The sequence below is a fragment of the Bacillus rossius genome, chromosome 10 (genome assembly GCF_032445375.1).
Source record: "Bacillus rossius redtenbacheri isolate Brsri chromosome 10, Brsri_v3, whole genome shotgun sequence".
In the NCBI taxonomy this organism is placed as follows: domain Eukaryota; kingdom Metazoa; phylum Arthropoda; class Insecta; order Phasmatodea; family Bacillidae; genus Bacillus; species Bacillus rossius.
This window is the reverse complement of record NC_086337.1, coordinates 47,661,586-47,675,434: the sequence shown is the minus strand read 5'-3', so window position 1 is coordinate 47,675,434 and position 13,849 is coordinate 47,661,586. Positions and strand designations below refer to the sequence as shown.

At 33.8% G+C, this 13,849-nt stretch overlaps 1 protein-coding gene across 1 annotated transcript; it reads left to right on the top strand.

Annotated features, from left to right (window-relative positions):
* The first annotated feature begins 686 nt into the window (after positions 1–686).
* LOC134536094 (cilia- and flagella-associated protein 20) lies at positions 687–13,242 on the top strand. The gene is made up of 2 exons (XM_063375629.1): positions 687–1,210; positions 9,441–13,242. The coding sequence occupies exons 1-2, from the start codon at positions 935–937 to the stop codon at positions 9,744–9,746; spliced, it is 582 nt and encodes a 193-aa protein (XP_063231699.1). The 5' UTR covers positions 687–934; the 3' UTR covers positions 9,747–13,242.
* Positions 13,243–13,849: the final 607 nt, after the last annotated feature.

Sequence of the window (13,849 nt, the reverse complement as noted above, 5' to 3'; positions counted from 1 at the left end):
TACGAGTCAGATGAAATGCAGCCACCAGACGAAACTACTATAAAAAGTGAGCTCTGCGCATGCGCATAATTTGTGCAACAGAATGGCAACGGATATGAATCCTAAATGGGCTGCCTAAAATAAGGGACTAACCATGGCCTAATGTGCACTAGGAATGTGGTTAGGGTACAGGTGTAGCATATTCAACACTTAAACCATTATTTTTGTGTCTTGGAATACCGGATTTTATGCCACTTACTAAACAAAATAACGAGAAAAAAACTATTTTTCAAACTGTACTTTAAAATATTTATCCTTTTAAATGGGTTGTTAAGTAGGTATAATTACCAAAGGAAAAAAAAACTTGACAGTTTTAAGCCGTAACCTTCATTACAGCTAGATGCAATACAAGAGCAAGGCATTCTCTCTCACCACTTCAATTTAATTAACAAATTGTGAAAACATTTTATGGCTTGGTACATATTCAGCATTTAACAAGCGCCCAAAAGAATGAAAAAAAATATAGCATTCGGTGAGGAGGGGATGGACAGGGATGCATAAATTGAGTTTGAATTAGGAATAATACATTTTATACAAAACTCCTAATTAACGCAATGTTAATTGTAGGTCTGCTTACTACTAGCGCCGTTAGTTTGTAGGCCGCTGCGAGCCTCAGTTGATGAGACATGTTAAGGCAAGGATAAGATGTTGCTAGAATTGTATATATGACTATGGACCAAAACAGGCGTCTCTGGCAAAATTAATAACCTAAATTAACAGTTCTGCCCGGCTCTTTCTTCAAAATTGCAAGTGTATGAAACTAACTTGTTTTCAAAATACAATGGTGTGAAACCTACTTTGTGATGATGTGGGCAAAAATTCAGTAGCGGTATCTGTAGGTTTATGTATTCCGCAAATAATGTTTTTGATGTAGCTGAATATACTATTTGTTACGATGTTTAAAAATACGTTTCAGAGCGGCTTCTTGTCAATATTATATAGTATTGGTAGCAAACCGTTGCAGATATGGGACAAGAAAGTGCGGAATGGCCACATAAAGCGGATCACCGATAATGACATTCAGTCCCTTGTGCTAGAAATTGTTGGTACTAATGTTAGTACTACATATATCACATGTCCAGCGGATCCAAGACAGACACTAGGTATAAAACTGCCATATTTGGTAATGATTATTAAGAATTTGAAGAAATACTTCACATTCGAGGTTCAGGTAAGCCAGTTAAATGTCAAATCAGTCTACATTAGGTTTGGGCAGTTGACTAGAATCGAGATTTTTGCAAGGTTAGTTTATTGGAGAAAAAAATTAAGAGAGTAAAATTCTCCCGTCGTGGCTTTTTCGTAAATAAAATAAAATGAGGAAAATTTTTTTTTTTCTGAAACTAAAGACGTTTCTTTATTTACCCTGAAAACAGCGTTTCAAAATTCCTACTAGTTTCTAAGAAATTACAGTTTATAGGGTACATTACATAACCTGTGTATTGATGTGGCTACTGCATTATTATTTTTTTTGTTTTCCCTTGTGGGTCTGTTATGTTTTGGAGAATTTAAGTCATATATTGAGAATTATCACAGATTAGGTTAGCTACATTAAAAATACTTTAAAACATTGTGGACAGTTAGGTTGGTTAGTATAACTAAATTAAAAATACTTTCATTAAATATTTGTAATAGTTGCTTAAGAATTACCACTTTACAATGTAGGGTAAATATTAGAGGTGTAAAAGTAACGAAAAAAAGTGTACCCGTATGTATTCGTTACTATAACAATAAGTACTCGTTACTTTCGTATCGTTACTCGTTACTTCTGATACCGCATAACATGCTATGTTATGTAACAGCAACGAATCGAGTCGTATTTCATACGCGTACAGTATGATGTCGTGTAAATAATAATAAATCGAATATAAACAATTTAAATATTTGATAATTAACAGCTTTTGTTAACCAAGAAACAATTAAATCTCATTAGAGCGGCTTTATTATAACATATCATTTAAGGGTAAATATTTACTTGGGCGGTATTTCCGAAAAAAAATGTTAAAAATCCGAAAATACCTTTATTTAGTGCTCTTCAACTTCCTCTTTTCATTAAAAGTGGCGGAGGTAAGAAATTCCAAATACTTTAGGAGATATCGAATTTTTAAATTTCATCATATGTAGTTCAGCGGTATTTGCAAAAAAAAAATGTAAAAAATCCGAAAATACCTTTATCATATGCTCTTCAACTTCCTCTTTTCATTAAAAGCGGCGGAGATAAATTCCAAATACTTTAGGAGATATCAAATTTTTTAATTTTGCAATACAAGACCTGTGGAACCATTTGAGCGGCGCCATTTTTGTTATTTTGCCGTGTGTTCGTGAATACGTGAATCGTGAATGCGTAATTAATAAAATGGTTGATTAGGTCAGGTCAGTTACATTATTAATACTTTCAAACTAAGCCAACATTAAAAATTATTTTGTGAATTAATTGTAATGGCTGTTAAGTTTTAAAATATTTATAATGTAACTGACCTGACCAAACAAACCCGGACAGAGGGTGAACAGTAAACTAAAATGGTCGATTAGGTCAGGTCAGTTACATTATAAATACTTTCAAACTAAGGTGATATTAAAAATAATGTGAATTAATTCTAATTATTCTTTAGTTTTAAATTATTTATAATGTAACTGACCTTACATAACAAACCCGTAACAAAATTATTCTTTAGTTTTAAATTATTTATAATGTAACTGACCTTACATAACAAACCCGTAACAAAGGATGTACAGTAACAACTCACGTAAATTTTTTTGTTACTTATTACTTGCGCAACAATATCAAAATAACAAATAAGACTTTAAAATTAGAAACGTTAAAAACTCACCTAAGTTGGAGGCGGTAATTAAACACCGTTTTAAACAATAATTGAACTAAATAATCACGTATTAGTTCATTTGAATTCTGGCCTATCACGAACAATCACGTGACATCATTATCCAATAAAAAAATAGATACTCGTACGTAAACAAGAAACAATGGTGCACGCACGCCACAGGAATGCGCTGGTTTTGTGCTGAAATTTAAAAATTCGATATCTCCTAAAGCAGACCTGCCAACTCTCACGATTTTGGTGTGAGGCTCACGATTTTAAGGTCCATCTCACGCCCTCACGCCAAAATAGTGTTTCCTCACGATTTTTCGGGGCCCCAAGATTTTGTTAGTAAAAGTTACAAAACAAGTTTTACGAAAGCTTACAGTAACGAGTTTCCATTAATACTGGAGTCACGTAAAGGAAGCAATTTTGCGTTTTGTAGCGTGTGCCATGCTGATTTTTCTATCTCGCATAGTTGAAGAGGAGACATTGTGAAACATGTCGCTACAAAAAAACACAATTAACACATGAAGTGTATTGCTTCCAATAAAAAAAATATTTTGGCTGTGAACAGTGATAATAGTGTTACACGAGCAGAATGTTATTTTACATCTTTTATAGTTGCGGCCCTGCATGATCACTACACGACAGCGCTAAATTATGTTCAACTAAATTAAATCTGCAACCTATAATTTGTTTAAATAAATTTTGAAGTAGAGACCATGTAACATATGTACAGGTATGTCACTTAAATTTAAAGATTCTCATTTGTTGTTTTTTATATCTAATCTGTATTTATGGGCCTGAAAATTTTTATCGAGGACCTCATGATTTTGTAAATTTGAATGTTGGCAGGTCTGCCTAAAGTATTTGGAATTTCTAATCTCCGCCGCTTTTAATGAAAAGAGGAAGTTGAAGAGCATATAATAAAGGTATTTTCGGATTTTTAACATTTTTTTTCGCAAATACAGCTCAACTACATATGAAGAAATTTAAAAATTCAATATCTCCTAAAGTATTTGGAATTTCTAATCTCCGCCGCTTTTAATGAAAAGAGGAATTGAAGAGCATTAAATAAAGGTATTTTCGGATTTTGAACATTTTTTTTCGGAAATACCGCCCAAGTAAATATTTACCTAAAAAATACACTCTTACGGTGTTTCTGTTCCAATCTAAAACTTTGTCTACACACACAATACCTTTAATAAACAGTAAAAAACTTGGACGACGAATTTCCAAATTATACTTTTATTAATAAACAAACATCGTTCTTTGTAACGAATAAGCGCGCGAATGCGTAAAACATACGAAAGATGCGAGTAACGAAATGCATTCGTGTGTAACGTTTCGTTACTCGTTACTAGATGCCGCACCCGTTACTCAGTAACGAATACATACGGTTTGCTACAGCTCTAGTAAACATGTAGTTGAGCAGTATTTGCGAAAAAAAATGTTAAAAATCTGAAAATACCTTTATCACATGCTCTTCAACTTCCTCTTTTCATTAAAAGTGGCGGAGGTAATAAATTCCAAATACTTTAGGAGATATCAAATTTTTAAATTTCATCATATGTAGTTCAGCGGTATTTGCGAGAAAAAAAAATGTTAAAATCCTAAAATACTTTTATTATATGCTCTTCAACTTCCTCTTTTCATTAAAAGTGGCGGAGATAAGAATTCCAAATACTTTAGGAGATATTGAATTTTTTAATTTTGCAATACAAGACCTGTGGAACCATTTGAGCGGCGCCATTTTTGTTATTTTGCCGTGTGTTCGTGAATACGTGAATCGTGAATGCGTAATTAATAAAATGGTTGATTAGGTCAGGTCAGTTACATTATTAATACTTTCAAACTAAGTCGACATTAAAAATAATGTGAATTAATTTTAATGGCTGTTTAGTTTTAAAATATTTATAATGTAACTGACCTGACCAAACAAACCCGTAACAAAGGATGAACAGAAACAACTCACGTAAATTTTTTTTGTTACTTATTACTTGCGCAACAATATCAAAATAAAAAAAATAAGACATTAAAATTAGAAACGTTAAAAACTCACCTAAGTTGGAGGCGGTAATTAAACACCGTTTTAAACAATAAATGAACTAAATAATCACGTATTGGTTCGTTTGAATTCTGGCCTATCACGAACAATCACGTGACGACATTATCCAATAAAAAAAGTAGATACTCGTAAACAAGAAACAATGTGATGAAATTTAAAAATTCGATATCTCCTAAAGTATTTGGAATTTATCTCCGCCGCTTTTAATGAAAAGAGGAAGTTGAAGAGCATATAATAAAGGTATTTTCGGATTTTTAACATTTTTTTTCGCAAATACCGCTGAACTACATATGATGAAATTTAAAAATTCGATATCTCCTAAAGTATTTGGAATTTCTTACCTCCGCCACTTTTAATGAAAAGAGGAAGTTGAAGGGCATGCAATAAAGGTATTTTCAGATTTTTAACATTTTTTTCGCAAATACTGCCCAACTACATATTTACCCAATGTAGCTATTGTGACCGAAACAACTTTTCACACAATTTCACAGTATTTTTAATGTAGCTCAACTATTCTCTAATTTCTCCTTCACGTAAGTCTATGAAAAATGAAAGATGACATGGTCATCTTTCATGCATGTATTTATCCTGTAATATGTGCTACTGAGTTGCTCGTGCAAGTGGCAAACTTCGGTAACCTTCATTAAACGTTGAAATTATTCAGGCTTCGGAATGGACTTGTGTGAACTGGTTGCTATGCTACATTGTAATTCCTAAACATCCATTAAAATATTTAACAGTGTTTTTAATGTAGCTATACCAACCTAACTAACCTAATGGAACTAACCTAATCAAAATGACCATTCTCACGATGTAAGAAATTCTCTAATATTTATACCAAACAAGCTCAAACAAGGCCTTGGAATAGATTGTTGTGAATATTAGGTTTGCTGTTTCTGTGATTCTCCATGTAGACCTTAAGAACGTAAAGATAAATGTTAATGACTGCATCAATGCATGGGTATGATGTAAGCTATAAATGATGATTTTTCAGAATCCAGTTGGACTATAAAGATGTTTTCAAAGTAAATGTACAGGAATGTTTCTAATTTTTAAAAAAAAAAAGTATTTGTGAGTCTTATATTATTAATTTTCGGAAAAGCTGTGATGTAAGAAAATTATTTTCCTCTATTTACTGTGAAAACAGCATTTAAAATTCCTACTATATCATGAGCCTCTACTGTGCATAGGTGCCATGTGGTGCTTTAAGATCGTAGTTGAGACTTTTCAATGAGAGATTGCCGTGAACTTTGTCGCCGTCCCTACTTTTTTTCCTTGATACTAGCTGCTACTTGATCCTGTGGTTCTCCATAGATCCTTAGGAATATGTCATAGCCGAGGCTATTTTCTTCAAAAAGACAGGTGTTTTTAATGTCAGTACTTACGTTATGGCCGGTGCCAAACCTTTTTTTCCACCGTAATTGGATTTCTATTCCAAGTGAATATTCTTCAATATTCTTCTGTATTCACATGAAATGAAAAACTAATTAGGGTGGACAACATTCTTGGCCTGGGCCATAACGTACTGACACACTAAAATCAAAAATCCCTGTTGAAAAAGTTGCATCTGGTGGCAAGAAATATGTAGCGTGGCAACATCAAGATCAGTGATATCTCTAGTTTAAAACAGTCTCTGCTGTTATATTAAAACAATTGGTAATTTTCTAGAGTAAATACTTTTCCGAAAAAATAAAAATAAAGTCTGGAAAATGGTATTTTTGTTTCCTTTTAGTCTATTTGATGATTCTATTAAACATTGAAATATTTCAAGTAGTTTATCATTTTCAACATTTGGTTAGGTTATGTTAGTTACATTTAATATACCATTGAATTTTGTGAACATTTGGCTAGGTTAGGTGGTAGGTAATTCTGGAGAGTCACTTCTCTGTAGAAATCTTAATAAAAATTCCAAAATAAAAATTCCAAAATACTTTTTTCTTCTTCGTGATATGTTTTACAACAAATAGCTCCCAAAAATGATTTATTTAGAATCCATTTTTTTAAAAATTCTCTTTTTGTAAAGAGAAATTTGTAGGTATATTTTAAAGGAATACTACCTATTGTAGCCGTTAACATGAAAATTTTTATATATTTATTCGTTTCATGATCCATAAACCTCAAAACAATTGTAAACTCAAAAGTTTATACACACACATACATAGAAATCTACACATACACACACACACATATATATGAACACAATATATTGCTGTAATATTTCACAAATCACTTCCAAACAAATATATAAAATATAAACATCGAAAATCTCTTGTCGAGTTTGTTAATGGGCAATATCCTATCAAAAGGGTAAAAAGAGGGGAAGTGTTTTTGAAAAACAGAAAAATCGCTATAACTCTCATAATATGATGAATATAATATCCCTTTGAATGTATTATAACTCATAGGAGTGTTACCAAAAACTTTTGTCTAAAAACATTTTTGATATGACCAACCATAACTGCAAGGGCTGGAAAAAACAAGTGTTGGAGGGCAAAAAAAAATTGTAATTCTGTTCGTAGGCACACCATCAAATTCATTCAAAGTGTTTGTAAATCTTATAATTTTTATCCAAAACTTTTGTCTTTAACAATATATAATAAGACGAACAATTGCTGCAAGCGGTTGAAAAAAAAATAGATTTAAAATAACAAACAAATTCATAAAATCCGTACTTTGTCCACTGTTGAATCCATTTAATTTTATTGTAAAACATAAAATTATTATCTATAACATTAATCTGAAAATATTTTTTATATGATCAACTATTACTGCAAAGGGTGGAAAATAACAGGGTTGAAAGACAAAAAAATCATAACTTCCTTAATATGCACACTATTAAAGCCATTCAAATTGTTTGTAAACCATATAAATATTATCTTAACACTTCTGTCTGAAAAATTTTTATGAGCCATTGCTGCATGGGGTTGAAAAAAAAAAGTGTAGAATTTTAAAAAATTCATAATATTCATATCATATACACTATCACATTTTTTCTGATTTATTGTAAAACCTTGAATTATTTTCTACAACTTTTGTGTGAAATAATTCTTAATAGTACGACCTATGATCACTGCAAGGGGTGGAATAAACAGGGGTAGAATGAAAAAAAATTCATAACTCTCTTAGTAGGCACACTATTACATCCAGTAATATTGTTTGTAAATCTTATAATTTTTACCTAAAACTTTTGTTAATACAAACCATTATTACTCGGGGGTGAACAAACTTGGGGTTGGAATAAGAAAATAAATATAACTTCCTTACCATGTACAGCCATTCTTAATTTTTGTTTATTTTTCTAAATATTGATTAAAAATATTGTTAAAATAAATTTTTATCTAACCACCCTTACTGCAAGGGGTGTAAATAAGAAGGTTTGAAAGTAGAAAATAATATTACTTTTTTTAAATAGATATATTATCAAATTTGTTATCATTTATTGAATAAATACTAAACTTCATCTAAAACTTTGGCTGAATGATGCAATGAATTATTGCCGTAGAAACAGGTGTTCAAATAAAAAAATTCAAAACTTTCTTAGTATCAAATTCATTCAAAATTATTTTAAACCATCTTTTTATTATATTAAACCTTGTCGTATTATTCTGTTGAGTAACCAATCAATATAATACATGGCATGGCTTGTATTGAAAATCAATGGATTGTATCTTAAAAACAGTATTTATAAAAAAAAAACAAATAAATAAACAAAACTATGTAGAATAACCATGAAAAATTACATCGTGTACAAAGCTATATTAAATATTTTTCAATAGTTCTGTGAGAATTTCATGGCTTTATAACGGTATCATCTAATAACTTATTCTACATATTGTCGCTAAAGAAACAAGGACTTGCATTTTTTTTTCTTCAAATAATTTTTTTTTCCTCCATGAAAACAGAAGCATTTTGCATCTTCTCACAAAGTAAATTCGTCAAAAATCCAACAGAATGCACTGCTATCATTCAGTTCCAGCATGACTCATAAAGTCATTACGCTCTCCTGAAAAATTTGCTTTTTGTCACACAGGCGCTGTTTCTTAAGCGACGATATGCATACAAGAGAATGCTAATAAAAGACAGTACACATGATATTTCTTAGTTGAAACGATGCCACGGGTCGCTAGTTGTTCGTCCGTGATCTAGATATTGATTTTTATTGCACCCAGTGGGGTGTTAAGATGCATGCCGCCCCCCCCCCCCCCCTTCACCACTCCGTATTAAAGCGGCGGGTCCGGGGGTCCTCCCCGGGAATTTGGATTTTAAGGTTTAAAATAGTGCTATTTTAGTAGTTTTCGGTACTTAAATTTAAATATTGTAATAGTAAAAAATTTTATTATTTTAATATGAAATTTGTTTGAGTGATGAATAAGAAATTAATTAAGGATTTGGTGCTAAGGGGGGGGGGGGGGTTGAACCCCTAACCCCCCCCCCCCCCCCCCGCCCCGCCCCTGGCTACGCCCCTGATTGCACCCTCACTTGCACGAGAGCGTGTTTTTTTTTCTCTCTCTCCTCAGGTGCTGGACGACAAGAACGTGAGAAGGCGGTTCCGCGCCAGCAACTACCAGTCGACGACGCGGGTGAAGCCGTTCATCTGCACAATGCCGATGCGGCTGGACGACGGCTGGAACCAGATCCAGTTCAACCTGGCGGACTTCACCCGCCGCGCCTACGGCACCAGCTACGTGGAGACGCTGCGCGTGCAGATCCACGCCAACTGCCGCATCCGGCGCGTGTACTTCTCCGACCGCCTCTACTCAGAGGACGAGCTGCCCGCCGAGTTCAAGCTCTTCCTGCCCATCCAGAACAAGGCCAGAGTGTAGCGGCACCTGCTGGTCTGGGCCGGCGTCCGTCGGAGGCGATGCCGCCTCGTGTGTCGGCCGTCTGCGCTGTACAATGTGTCGGCACGTCGAAACTTACATAGAACCATAAACATTATTTGTTTCATCTGTTCGACGTGATGCGGCGGACATCCGTTGGCTAACGTAAAATATGTCCGTACTAGCGGGGTCAAAATCAGAACATACATAATCGTAACATTTAATGCTTTGAACATGTATTCAGTGATTTTTTTTCTTTTCTTTTCATCCATCTAAATGGTACAATAACTGTAACTGATAATGGTGTGTAATTGATATTTTGCCAATACAAATCTTTTCTAGAGCCGATCAGTACGTACTTCATAAAAAAATTAATATAGTTTATAGAATCCCCCTCAATCTGTTAATTTGATCTTTCTAGACGTTTGGTGGTACCGCTTAGTTGTGTCGAACTTGCGCTTATAGTGTAAGTGATACTGCTGGTAATTTAAATTAAATTCCAATTTTTTTCTAAGCCTTTTAGTCAACCCCTCCCACGTTTTCACAAGTCTGCAGCATCATGAGAAAAGTGGTCATTTTCATTCCATTATCAATTAGCCTAAGTGTCACACGCCATTTTAATGAACCCTGTAATTTGTAGTTTTGCCAAGAGTACGTCTAATCTCCAATATTGTTAATACAAGTAAAGCAGGTTGGGGCAATATATAGTCGCTTAGCAAGCAATACTGCTTAGCTGACATTTTTAACAAAATTGACTTTTTTGTTCCAATGCATTCTAGCAGTTGTTTCGCATGATCTGATACAATTATTATGGCAAAAATCATAGAGATAGTAGCACCATCACAAAAAATGGAACCTTGGGAACCACTTAAATACACAAAGCAGACACTACAATAGGCTCCAAACTGAAGTACCGTGTTTTATCGCACAATGGTCGCACGCGCGTAATCGTCGCAACCATATTTTAGGCTGTTAAAATTGGGATAAAAAAACTTCTCGTGTAAACATCGCATGATGTTTTTGGTCCCGCTAGTAGATGCCGAGCGCTTTGTGTAGGTATCTTTTCCGTATAAAACAATGTATTTTAAAGTAGAAATCTAATATTTATTCGGTCATTACCACTTAATAAATTAACGGAAAAATACGAAGTTGTTTGACGTGTAAATTTTGTTATAAAGACGTTTATAAACGTTATTTCCTTTATCTGATTGTCTGCGTTGCCGCGGCGTACCGCTTATAAAAATGTAGCCAGCGCATCATTCATGTTTGGTTATGTTTCTTCCCGTATAGAGTGTGTGCATGTAGTCGAATATTGATATCTCGCCGAGTGCATACAACGCGCGCTTTCTGTCCAGTGCAGAGTTAACTACATTTTATAGCCCGCATTCTTTCGTGGTAAGTGTGTACTATGACACGTTAGTTCACGTCAGATTCAAGTGGCTTGCGTTCGCGTTAGAGTTTTGGTTTTTCTATTTAAAGTTGAAGAAAGGTTTTTGTTTAAGGAATTATTAATATAGAATGTTTGGCGTGCTCTTGTATACTCCACCTTTTTTTAAATAAACGTGCTTTTCCATGAACGGGTTTATTTTTATGAATAACTTTACCTAGCAAAAAAATTTTTCCGCACATTCGTCGCACCCCTACTTTTCAAACTTGATTTTAGAATAAAATGTGCGACGATTATACGAGAAAACACGGTATTAGGAGGCGTGTTGTTCGTTACCTTTGCTTTACAGTAAAAAAAAAGTATTAAATTGTTTTAAAATTAAAAAAAATAGCAATACATTAAATACACACTATACATACTTGAAATAAGTAGTTTTTTTTACCTTCCCATAAAGTTACTGAAATGTTAATAAGGTGGTATTGTTATCTAAGCGATGATATGTTTTGTTTCATTCAGTGGTAGGTTTGGAGCGTTGATGCCGTTACATTTACTTTTTTTTTTTGGGCCAGACATTATAAAGTTGGAAAATTCCTAATAACTATCAGCCTGCACTAAGTCATACTGCAGCTAATGGTTAATTATACACTAGTTGATCGTGTTTGATAACAGCACGATGCATTGTGAGCTTCACCCATTCAGAGCATGCAATGTGCATCGTGAGAATTATATGAACACCAATTTTGCATTCATCACAGTTCCCTTTCACAAATAGTAATAATAAAAAAGCATGTGTAAATCAGTACACATGATAGAAGTAAAACTTCTTTGGCAATTCATACCTCGACTTGCTACACAAACAGAAAAAAACACCATACTTGACTGCTAAATGAATTTAAATCAATCAAGATGACACATTTCTTGTAACACTTGAAGTTTTTAAAGTGTAATTTTCAACTGCCATGGATGAGAGCCAAGATTTCACTGAGATAACGCTCACTTGCCTGTGTTTATGTCCTATCACAAACAAAATTGGCATAAAATTAGATAAAATAGGTTGTTTGGGAAAAGGGAGGGGGAGTGTGTGTTGTTAATGCCAAATAGATAGATACCAGATATATATTGGACTGCTAGATGTTTGAAAATATTTTTAACTGGGCTTTGCTGTTTAAATGTCACTTCTAAGCAATACTATTAAGAAGAAAAACAGCCTACTGTGTTAGTGAGGCGGGATGATACGTGTGACGCCTCCTGGTGCTTCTAGCGTGGTGTCACCTCTAAGCAAAAGTGCTTTGAACTAGCTCTCATCAATCTTCTCGTCGTGCATAGGGTAACAATGAGATTTGAGCGGTAACCATAACATTATATGGTGGAGAATTGAAGATAAAGTGTAATGCACTCCTCTTGCATTCTTTCAAGAATCTGCAATTGGTGTTTCATGCTCAAAGTGTTTTCTGAAAACACATGTTTTATCCATTTTCACTGTTGTAAAAATAAGTTCAAAAACCAAATACAGAAACAGATGTAGGTACTCATCCACCTTCAGGGTATTCTTAAATGCTTTTCGTAAACTGACACCACTCTTGATATCTTGAGCAGTTTTCAAATTGCGTGGTTTCTTCTGCTCTACATTATGTGTACTTGGTTAGGTGGACCATAAAGCTTTTCACCATTATAATGATTTTGTTGTATGGCAAAAAACAAACTTGTACGGAAATTAGAAAATTGCTGCCCACCATCCAGTAAAAGTATTTAAGTTTACGTACAACGTGCATGCTTTGGAGTTTTGCTATGATAGTGTTTGTCATATACATACTCACAGCTACAGTGGAGCTTTGAAAAAGCACAACCTTTGCAAGATGCACCATAATCGCTAAGTCAGTGTGTTCACACATTTGCAGTAATTTTAATTCACAGTTCTATGTAAAATAATAACATTAAATTTACAGTAAACAAAAAAAAAATGTTGTGAAAATTTGGTCCCATGGGTTGTGTGGCTTCCCTCCTATTCCTCCCCTCTCGTTACAGCCCTACTTGCTGACCAACGGTATGTTCAAATTTGTTTTACTTAAATGTAATTTTTGTGATAAGTTTTTTTGGAAAATAGTTTATGAACACACGTAAAAAGTTTCTTCACCCCAAAAGAATTGGCTCCTTAGTCCTAAATGAACAATGAAGTAAAGTGAGTCTAAGAAAAATCTTAACTCAATAATCAAATGTAGTCCTTGTTACTTTCATCTAACTTACGTCTTCTTGTAACGCTGAAGTCTCAACTAAAAAAATAATTTAACCACCAAAATTATGTTCGTGTTCCTTCACTTTTACTTTATGTACACTGCATTCGGGGAGGCAAAAGCTTAAGAAAATAGTGTAAATGCTTTTCTTGTATGTTATTCACAAGTACGTTATCATGTGTTTTAACCTTTTCCGCCACAATTTGTCAATTCCTAAGATATACATAATTAATTATTTTTTTGTAACAAAACAGTTTTTTGATTTTAAAGTTAAACTTTTTTTCCAAGGGGGCTACAATTTTTTAGTGTTACGAAAATTCAGATCGCATGAGGGGAATAGTGAGGTACGTGGTGGGGGAACAGGTGGAGGAGAAGAGTGCATCGGCAACGCTACTCCAACGCCTGCATTAGGGGTCGAATGGGAAGACTGCAAAAAAATGGGGGAGGATAGGTACATAGCATAGCATAGTATATGCTAGTTGTAACAG